This window comes from Nyctereutes procyonoides, unplaced genomic scaffold (assembly GCF_905146905.1).
Source record: "Nyctereutes procyonoides isolate TBG_1078 unplaced genomic scaffold, NYPRO_anot_genome, whole genome shotgun sequence".
NCBI classification, from domain to species: Eukaryota; Metazoa; Chordata; class Mammalia; order Carnivora; family Canidae; genus Nyctereutes; species Nyctereutes procyonoides.
The window spans coordinates 6,118,898-6,129,678 of NW_026575049.1; the positions used below are offsets into that span (position 1 = coordinate 6,118,898).

The window sequence follows — 10,781 nt, forward strand, 5'->3', positions numbered from 1 at the left end:
GCAAGAATCTCCCTACCTGTGAAGTCTCCTCTTAGTAATTTTCCATCCACTCATATCCTTACTCTGCTCACTGGCTGTAAATTCCCAACTTTATTTGGAGTCTAATTTCTTTCTCCTATTAAAATGCCCATTGCCATAGTCTTGAATAAAGTCTTCTTTACCATATTAACAAGCATTAGAATAATTCTTTCTTTACTCATGCCTTTATACAGATATGTATATAGGTCTTGGGTTCTTCAGGTACAGAGAACTTGACAGCTAATCACTATGCTTGCTGGAAAGAACAGTTTACTTCTGCATTATGACTTAAAGGCCGAGATTTAAAATTGCCTAGAAGCAGTAAGACATTAAAAATAAAACAAACACCCTCCCTGCACCCCAATGCTGGCCTCTTGCAACTTTATTAATCCATGATTTCACTTTAATTTCAAAGAATGACACTAAAAGGGGAAAGACTATTGACAGAAAAATTTTTTTCTCTTTTTTAAAGATTTTATTTATTCATTCATGAGACACACACACACACACACACAGAGGGGGAGGGGAGCAGAGACACAGGCAGAGGGAGAAGCAGCCTCCATGCAGGGAGCCCAATGTGGGACTCGTCCAGGGACGCCGGGATCATGCCCCGGGCCAAAGGCAGACGCTTAACTGCTAAGCCACCCAGGCGTCCCAACATAAAATTTTCTTGAGAACAAGAACTATGTGTTATAGTATGGGCCCAGAACAGGATCAATACCTGAGACATAGTAGGAACACAATAATTTCATTGATTGAATGAAAGAAGGAAGCAGATGAACAGTGTTTATTTCCTGGAAGAGAAAAAATAATCCAAAAATAAATTTAAGGGAGGGGGGAATCAATCATCTGTTCAAATTAGACAAATCAGAGAAAACTATAAAGACAACTATAACAACCAAACATCTAGAATTAAAAGATAACTTTTTTTTAAGATTCTATTTATTCATGAGAGACACAGGCAGAGGGAGAAGCAGGCTCCCTGTGGGGAGCCTGATGTGGAACTCAATCCCAGGACCCTGGGATCATGACCTAAGTCAAAGGCAGATGTTCAACCGCTGAGCCAATCAGGAATCCCAAAGATATCTTCCTTTAAAAATAATTTGTCCTTCCTTTCAAACCTCCAAATAACAGAAGAAGGAATGCTTCCAAAACATTTTACAAAGCCAGCATTACCCTGATACCAAAATTGGATAAGGGCACCACTAGAAAAGGAAATTATAGGCCAATATTCCTGATGAACATAGATGCAAAACTCAACAAAATATCAGCTAACTGAATTCAACAACCATTAAAAGAATCATGCACTATGACTGAGATTTATTCCAGGGATGCAAGGATGGTTCAATACAAATCAATTAATACACAACAAAATGAAGGATAAAATCATATGATCATACAAAGAGATGCAGAAAAAGGACTTGACAATTTTCAACAGGCATTTATGATTAAAAAAAACACATCTCAACAAAGTAGGTATAGAGGGAATTTATCTCAATGTAATAAAGTCCATATATGACAAGCCCATAGCTAATATCATACCCACTGGTGCTAACCTGAAAGTTCATCCTCTAAGATCAGGAACAAGACAAGGGTATCAAAATCTTTAAAAAAAAAAAGGGGGGGGGCGGGGGGAGGGAATCCCTTGGTGGCTCAGTGGTTGGGCGTCTGCCTTCAGCTCAGGGTGTGACCCAGGATCTGGGATGGAGCCCACTTCTCCCTCTACCTATGTCTCTGCCTCTCTGTGTCTCTCATGAATAAATAAAATCTTAAAAAAAAAAAAAAGACAAGGGTGTCTACTCTCACTACTTTTATTTAACATAGTACCTGAAGTCCTAGCGAGAACATTTAGGCAGAAAGAAAGCTAGAAGAGAAAGGAAGAAAGGAAGGGCATCTCAATCAGAAAGGAAGACATAAAACTGCCACTATCTGAAGATGACATAAATAGAAATCTCTTAAGACTCCACTAAAAAAAACTGTTAGAATAAACACATGCGGGCAGCCCAGGTGGCTCAGCAGTTTAGCGCCACCTTCAGCCAAGGGCATGATCCTGGGGTCCCAGGATCAAGTCCCACATTAGGCCCCCTGCGTGGAGCCTGCTTCTCCCTCTGCCTGTGTCTCTGCCCCTCTCTCTCTCTTTCTCATAAGTAAAATCTTAAAAAAATAAAAATAAAAATAAACACAGGCAGTAAAGTTACAAGACACATCAATATACAAAAATCAGTTGTGTTTCTATCCACTAATGATCAGAAAGAGAAGTTAAAAAAAAAACAATTCCATTTACAACTATACCAAAAAGAATAAAATACCTAGAAATAATTTAACCAAAGAAGTAAAAAAACCTATCAATGAAAACTGTAAGACATTGACGAAAGCAAAGAAAATACAAATGGAAAATACAAAGCCAGGCTCACTGATTGGAAAAATACTGTTAAAATGTCCAGAGTACCCAGAGCAATCCATAGATTCAATATAATCTCTGTATCAAAATGCCAATAGCATTTTTCACAGAGTTAGAACAATGCTAAAATATGTATGGAGCCACAAAAGACCTCAAACGGCCAAATAGATCTTGAGCAAGAACAAAACCGGAGGCATCACACTTCCAGATTTCAAACTGCATTATAAAGCTATAGTAATTAAAATAGTAATATAGTAATTAAAATATTGTCATAAAAACAGACACACAGATAAATGGAACAGAGAGCCCAGAAATAAACCCACTCATATATGGCCAATTAATTTATGATGGAGATAAGAATAAACAATGGGGGAAAGGTCAGCCTCTTCAAGAAGTGGTATGGGAAAAACTGGACCACCAAATGCAAAACAATGAAACTGGACTACTATCTTACACCATACACAAACAACATGGATCAAGGACTTGAATGCTAGCTGAAACCATAAAATCCCCAGAAGAAAAAAACATAGGTGGTAAGTTTCTTAACGTGTCTTGTTGCCAAGAAGTGACAACAATCCTTTGGTATGACACCAAAAGCAAAGGCAACAAAAGCAAAAACAATCAAGTGAGACTATACAAATTAAAAAGCTTCTGCACAGCAAAGGAAACCATCAGTAAAATAAAATGAAAAGGCAACCTACTGAATGGAGGAAAATATTTACAAACCATATTCCGGATAAGGTGTCAATATCCAAAATAAACAGATTTAAAAAAAAAAAAAACATCCAACTCAAAAACAAAAAAGTCTGATATTTTAAATGGGCAGCGAATCTGAATAGACTTTTCCAAAGAAGACACACAGCTAGCCAACAGGAACGTGAAAAAGTACCCACCCACCATCGCTAATCCTCAGGGATATGCAAACTAAAACCACAATGAGATATCAACTTACACCTGTTAAAATGGCTATTATCAAAAGGACAAGAAATAACAAGCATTAGTTAGAATGTGGGGGGAAAAGGGGGAACTCTTGTGCACTGTTGGTGGGAATGTAAATTTGGACGTTATGGGAAATAGTAGGAGGTTCCTCAAAAGATTAAAATCCAACTACCATATAATCCAGTAACTCTAGGTATCTAACCAAAGGAAATGAAAACACTAACTCAAAGATACCTGTGCCCTCATGTTCATTGCAGCATTTTTACAGTAGTCAAGACATGGAAACAATCCAAGTGCCCAATGAAGGATAAATGGATAAAAAAAATGTGGTGTGTATATGTCTAATATAAGTGTGTGTCTGCATATATATATGTATTTGAACTTTAAGTCACCTGCAAATAAGTACTATGGAGAAGTTTGTGAAATGAGACACCTCCTTCCACAATTCATTTCTTTTTATCTTTACACAAGAAGTGGAGAACTCAAGATTCTACTGTTGCAAAAGTTAAACAGGAAGTTCCCAGGCAGGAGCTCTGCTAAGAGGTGCAAGAGGGGCAAGTGTGCTGGAGGAGCTTAGAAGGGAAAAAGAAAGGCCAGGGGATTTCTGAGCTTTGGGTCAAGAGAGAAATAGTGGTTTCTCTGTCATCACAACTGCACAGCCAACCAATGTGATTTATTGGTGATTGTTAATGCCAATAGCTGGGGAGACAGAACAGTCTACAGATTGTAGAACAAATCTAAATACTTGTGGGCTATTTGTTGGATGTAAACAAGGTTATTTCATCACAATTTTGAAATTTGTGAGACACAAAGAACGTAAAGGTAACTTTTTGTACCCATGTCTGGTCACGTTCATAAGAAAAGTACTAGGGAAAAAAAAGAATCATATAGTTATAGCAATAACCTAAGAAAAATTCTGCTGTAATTACTTCTTTCTGCACAGGCAAAAATTTCTCACTGACAAGAATGTGAGTATGATGCTTTCCTGCGGACTATTACATGTTCTCTGGTATTTTCCACCACTCCCGTTTTGGGCACAAACTCCACATCTACTTGTATCTCTAAATCCAGCTGACTACTGGTGAGAGAAAGGTTGGAGAAACCGGGCAAGAGGTCAAATGGGCTCCCAACCCAATAAAAACTGAACCAACTCCCAGGTCCCTGAAGCACAGGGAACATTTGCGGGTATTTACAGTTGTGGAGATACAAAGGAAGTAGCTGCCCTGTGGGGTGTCTGGGTCAGACTGTTGTTTTCCATGACCTCTCTCTGAACAGTCCTAACAGTCTGCAATTTCAAAGCCAAACTAAAAGATAAAGCTTGCTAATGCAGGTTTGTTGTTTTTTTTTTTAAAGATTTTTAGCCCTGTGGATGTTATCTATAACTGTAATGCTTTACAGAACCTTACAACCTAGCAGATGGCCCTTAAACTCTCAGCCACAAAAGAAAGCTTTTTGAGGGGCCAGGAAATTCTACTCAGCACAATGCCAATAAATTGGGAATTAATGAGTGGAGAGTCTTCAGTTTCTGGATCCTCCATTCTTACAAGCTTAAGCTAATTCTCTCCAGGTCTATAACCTATAAAGAATCTCTCTTTGAAAAGGATTAACAATAAGAGGCTAAAAAAAAAAAATTCTCCTTAATTTTTCTGCCACCCAAAAGGTCAGCACCAGAGTTCAACTCCCTTCTAAGTCCTCATTCACTGAATGATGCCAATTCTTCCTCTGGGGAAGGCACAGAAAGTAGTTCACTTTCCAGAAAAGTAAGCAAACCACGTCTGATTCCCCTTAACTTGCTAAAATCCCCCTTATCCCCACACGCTGAGCAATCTTCCCACCAATTCCACCCCTCTCAGGTACCTTCTAAAACAAAGGGAATTCCTCCTTCCAGGAGATACTGTAGGCAAAGGGCAGGATTAGCAGCAGCCTCTGATCCTAGTCCCAGGGTTCCTTCTCTCCCCTTCCCTATTTCAGCCATTTTGACCATTCAGAATGTGTTTTTGCAGGAAGAGTAAGTATAGTTCAAGGTTTGAGGAAGCGGTACAGTACATCTGACAGAGGATGGTGGCAGGACAACATCGCGGGTTCATCCTGGGTGCAGGCAGTTTGGTGGTGTGGGCTCTGGAATCATGCTTGGGTTCAAATACAGACCCTCCTAAGGTGGCAGGACTCTGGGAAAGTTGCCTAACCATTCAGTGCCTCTGTATCCTATTTTTAATATATACATTCTATTTTATAGCAAATGCAAATGTTGCTGCCTACTTTAAAGGGTTGTTGTGAGAATCAAATAAGGATACAAATCTGGACAAAGTAAAAGCACTAAACAGTAAGCACCAACTTTGTTAGCTCTTATTAGTACTATGTATATTTTTAAAGAATAAGGTAATTCTATTATGTATTGACTTGGAATAAAGTCCAAGACAGTGTTTTTCTGAAAATGCCATAGAATTACATACTTAGTAAGAGCCTATCTTGAGAAGAAAAAAAAAATGATACATATTTATGAGTACATCCAAATAAGTCTCGAAAGGCACACACACCAAACACTACATTACAGTCTTTACCCCTAGGGAGTATGTGTGTGTGTGTTGGGGGGAGGGGGTGCTTCCATTTATATATGTACAGGTCTTTGCTTGAATTCACAAGTATGTACTGATGTAGGAAATGTTGGGGGCCAGAACTGATGGCCAATGAAGAATTCTTGAAACATACTGGGTGCAAAAAGGTGGTTTTATTAAAGCTGTATTGGGGTTGTGAGGTGTGGCGATTATATACTTTCAAGTTGGGAGGGGGTTAGTCAGAGTAAATCTCTAAAGAATGTTGGAAGCAAGGTTTCCAGGACCTTGAGGAGGGCTAGCTTTCATTAGATAAAAGTCATTTATTACTGTCTGATAAAACCTTAGTCATGAGAACCTTTAGATGTACATCAGGGGGCCATATGCTTGGGGGATGATTGCCAACGTAGATATTGGGGAGTAGAGATTAATAAAAATTTCTTTGGAAATTCCTTTAAGTTAAAGTAGACATACAGGATCCTGGGAGGCTGGCGTACGATTGCCTCTTGCCCTTAGGAAAGTGTTGGCATGGAGGCAGTTGAGTTTCTAGAGGAAGGTCACTCTGCCTGTTTCAAGGACTTAACAATGGGCTGTGGGCAGCAAGGACATTTTTTTCTTTTGCCTTTGTTTCCCTCATCATGTAGTACTTTTATAACTAATTTTTAAAATTAAACATTTTACAGTGGCCTTTGTAACCTTCAAGTTGAACATTTCCCATGTCGGGGTCTAGAAAAAGGTGAACTTCTTAGAGATAAGGAAATGGAGGCCCACCTAGGAGGAGATAGAGCCCCCGAGTCCCATCTATCCCAGCTACCGGTCTCATTTCAGATTCCTAAAGATTTTTTTTTTTTTTTTTTTTTTTTTTTTACAGTCCTTGGCACATCATGTGCCTGCCAAAGGATCCAAAAATTCTGAAACTGGTTGTTTTAGTCCTCTTTCCTTTTCTTCCTGTTCGAGGCCCTCCTTTTCTTGCACCCATGTAGCTTTCACACGTGTTTTAACATCCTCCTTCCTACTTCCCAGAACTTTCTATTTGTCCGCTTGTCATTCTGCCCCTCGGACAGGTGCCCCTGGCCTGGGAAGCCCACCCAGGTGACAACTAGCCAGGTCGTTCGGGGTTCTTTTGGCAGGCACAAGGGCCCCCACCTACACAATCAGAGTAGACCTCCGAGCTGTTTTTGCTTACAATGCGTCTAAATGGGCTTTTAAACAAAAACTGTTTTAACAGTTTCATCCAAGAACCGGTGCATGGTGTGTCTGGGCAGGCACTTCCTCCCCGCAGCGGCCTGCCGGTCTCCTGAAGTCCAGCTTCAACCTCGCACCCCGCGCCCCGCACCGGAGTCTCGGCCACGCGGGTCCTGCGGTTAATTCTCGCTGCCAAGCACCGGGCCTTCTCACGTGTTTTCTCCCCATTTTTCCCACGCCCGTCGCCCAGCCCCACTTAACTCGCGATCTCTATGAAAACCCACGGAGACGTGGTCAGAGGGGGAGAAGGGAAGGGAGAAGGGGGCGGGAGGGCCTGGGGAGCGCGCCCACCGGGCCGGGGGCCCGAACCCGCGCTCCGGGCAGCACGCGGGCCCCAGGGATCCGGGCCTCCAGGCCGGGTCAGCCTCGCGGCGCCGCGGCGTCCGGAGCGCGGATTGGCTCCCGGGCCGGCCAATCAGCGAGCGAGGCCGCTCAGGGCCGGGGGCGGGCCCAGACCCGCGGGCCGAGGGGCCGGAGGAGAACCGCCAGGTGTGCGGGGCGCGCGGCGGGCGTGCGCTGGGGCGGCCGCCGGGCGGTGCTCCAGCCCGATCTCGCGTCTCCCGAATCCCACCCTCAGAATGCCCCAGTTTGGTAACGCGGCGTAGGGCGAAAATTACCACCGACCCTACCATTCATAAGATGCTCCTTAATAGTCAATGGAGGAGTAGCGGGGGGGGGGTGTTAAAATCCTCCCTCCGTCCCCCCATTCCACCCCAGGTCGTCAACCCAACCGAGTCACTTCTTGAAACAGTAAATCACTCCAACGCTCGCTTAATCGCCAAAGCTGATTACCAAAATGCTGCCGTTAGAGCCCTGAAATAGGTTCCCCGTCCCCGGGGGCCGGGGGGTTAGAGTACGGCGCCTGCGGAGCGCGCAGGGGTTGCTCCCCGCCCAGGGGGACGCCAGCCGGCCGAGGCTGAGTTAGGGACCCCGCGCCCTTCTGAAAGGTGCGGACGCGCCCTCCGCCCCCCGCCCAGCCCCAAGCGCCGCGACGGCTCCTCCCGGCTCTACCCCGCAAACTTCACGCGGAGGCGCAGATGCTGGGGGTGGGGGTGGGGGCGGGGGCGGGCGCGGGGACCAGAGTCGCCGCCGCGCTCCGAACTTCGGCCGGGCTGTCCTACGCACTTTCCTCCCAGCGGCACAGCCCCGGGGCCCGCGGACCGCTGCGGCCCCGGCGTTCCCACGGTCGGCCCGAGCCGCCGCGTCCTTGGGGCTGGGGGCAGGGCCGGGGGCAAGGAGCGGAGCCGCCCGGGTGCGAAACGAGGCCCCCGCCGCGGCCTGGGCGCCGGCAGCCCCCGGGGGGCCCCGGGGCCGGGCGGGGGCGGGGGGCCGGGGGGCTGCAGCCGCGCGGGGAGGGCCGCCGCCGGGGTCGCCGCACTCACTCTGCGTAGCCGGTGGCCCAGGGCAGCCGCCGGGTCTCCTTGAGGATGAGGATGGGGCGGGCGATGTGGTCGGCGCTGCACTCCACCTCGTCCTGAGACAGCCCCAGGAACTCCGGCCGCCCGTAGGGGAAGCGCAGCGGCAGGTCCGAGCCGCCGCCGCCGCCGTGCTCGGAGCCCGAGCTGCCAGCCATGATGCCGCCCATGAAATTGGCCACGGCGGACTTCACCCGAGTGAGCATATTACTCCGGCGCCCGGCGGCGGCGCGTGCGAGCGGGAGGCGGCGGCGGGGCCCGACGAGGCGCAGCGCGGGGCATGCAGGCTGCGGCGGCCGCTGGGGCGCGGCGCCCGGAGCTAGTGCCGCAGGGGCCCGGGCCGCGGCCTCCCGCGCTCCGAGCCGCCGCCGCCGCCGCCGCCCCCCGCCGCACTTCCGCCGCCGAGCGGCATGGAGCGGCCCGGCCGGGCCGGGGGGACGCGCCGCGCGCTCCGGGAGCCGCTGGGCGACCGCGGCGGCCGCAGGGCCCTCCCCCGCCCCCCGCGCTCGGCTCCCGCGCGAGCGGAACTGAGCCCGCCCGGCGAGCGGCGCTGCTGCTGCTGCCGCTGCCGCCGCCGCCGCCGCCGTCCAGTCATGTGACCAGCGGGCCGCCGGGGCTCGGAAGGCCGGGGCGGCCCCTCCCCTGCCGGCCCGCGGCGCTCGCCTCCCACGCGGGCCGCGACCTCGGGGGCGCCGCGGGGCGGGGCCGCGCACAGGTGCGGCGGGGGTCGCGCGGGGCCACGCACAGGGGCACCGGGGGTCACGCGGGGCCGCGCACAGGTGCACCGGGGGTCTCGCGGGGCCGCGCACAGGTGCGGCGAGGGTCGCGCGGGGCTGCGCACAGGTGCACCGGGGGTCACAGGGAGCCGCGCACAGGTGCGGTGGGGGTCGCGCGGGGCCGCGCACAGGTGCGGCGGGGGTCACGCGGGGCCGCGCACAGGTGCGGCTGGGGGGCACATGGGGCCGCGCACAGGTGCAGCGGGGGTCATGCGGGGCCGCGCACAGGTGCAGCGGGGGGTTGCGGGGGGGCCGCGCACAGGTGCGGCGGGGGTCGCGCGGGGCCGCGCCCGCCGGAGAGCCCACGCACGCGCACCGGCCTCGGCCCTCGCGGGACGGAAACTCCGCGAGCGCGAGGGGAAAGGCGGAGACAGGTGGACTCCGGGAAGGAAGGCGGTGGAAGTGAGAAACACACCTGGCGTGACTTTCCGAAGCTTCCACTAAACGACAAAAAGCCCACCGGGGCTACGGGGAAATTATTAACAGCTGTTTCCCTGGGCATTTCTAGAATTACTCTTTCAACTTTTCTTACCGCCACACGCACCATTATCTGCGGAGCCAGCCCCGTTTCGAACCCAGGATACGCTTCCAAAGGTCTCTAAGAGTGCTCGCTTCGGCAGCACATATGCAGAAGTTCTCTAAGGAAAAAGAAAAGGTCTCTAAGAAATCCGTTGCAAGCCCTGTTGTACCTAGAACTTAACTGTGTAATAAATGTGCACAAACATGTTGCTCCAGCATAGCAACAAAAGTATCTTTGCAAAGCTGACCCTGTTTACTACTGAGACGCTTAATGTAGGTTATTTTCTTAAACAGAAAAATGTAAAAAAATGTCTGAAAGGCCAACTGATGAAATGTGTTTCATCAGGGGTAACATTTGTTAAATATTGGCTTAGTTTTTTTTTTTTTTCAAGAAAGCTGTATCCTGTTCCCGTGTTTACCTACCATTTAATTTGCCAGGATTCTGTGTTACTGGTGGAGTTACACACACTGACCGGCTCACTCAGAGTTCGGGAGGGAATACAGGCCTTCATTCTTCTGAGTGTGAAGTGGGGAGGAGGGGCCCAGGTGTTTGGGGGGGAACCTAATCCTCTGAAGAGGCACTGGAATTTTTGCTCTTAGGTGAGGCCTGGGTAAACCTCACTGACCCCCCTATTTAATATCTGTAATATTTTTTAAGGCACGTTCCCCTTTGGCTTTTCCATAAATAGGTTATCCGGTTTATAGTAAATAATTATGTAAAAAAAAACAACTTGGAAATGTTCAGTGAGATACTCTTCCTGTTAATAGGTGTTTATTACTTTTCACAGAACAGAAAAATAATTTGATCTTGGACCCCTTTCTCTAATTTTAAAATTGGGGGCAGGATTCTAAATAATGCAAAATCTAAATGAACAACAAAGGGCTTCTCAAACCCCCACTCTGTTAAACTATAAAC

At 48.4% G+C, this 10,781-nt stretch overlaps 1 protein-coding gene across 1 annotated transcript in view; it reads right to left on the reverse strand.

The window, feature by feature from the left end:
* The window catches only part of PPM1H (protein phosphatase, Mg2+/Mn2+ dependent 1H), a 255,422-nt gene extending 246,520 nt beyond the window's left edge, over positions 1–8,902 (reverse strand). The window contains exon 1 of the mRNA XM_055327916.1: positions 8,538–8,902. Within this exon, the coding sequence (XP_055183891.1) occupies positions 8,538–8,776 (239 nt within the window). The 5' untranslated portion in view covers positions 8,777–8,902. The remainder of the gene's footprint in view (positions 1–8,537) is intronic.
* Between the last annotated feature and the right edge of the window lie 1,879 nt (positions 8,903–10,781).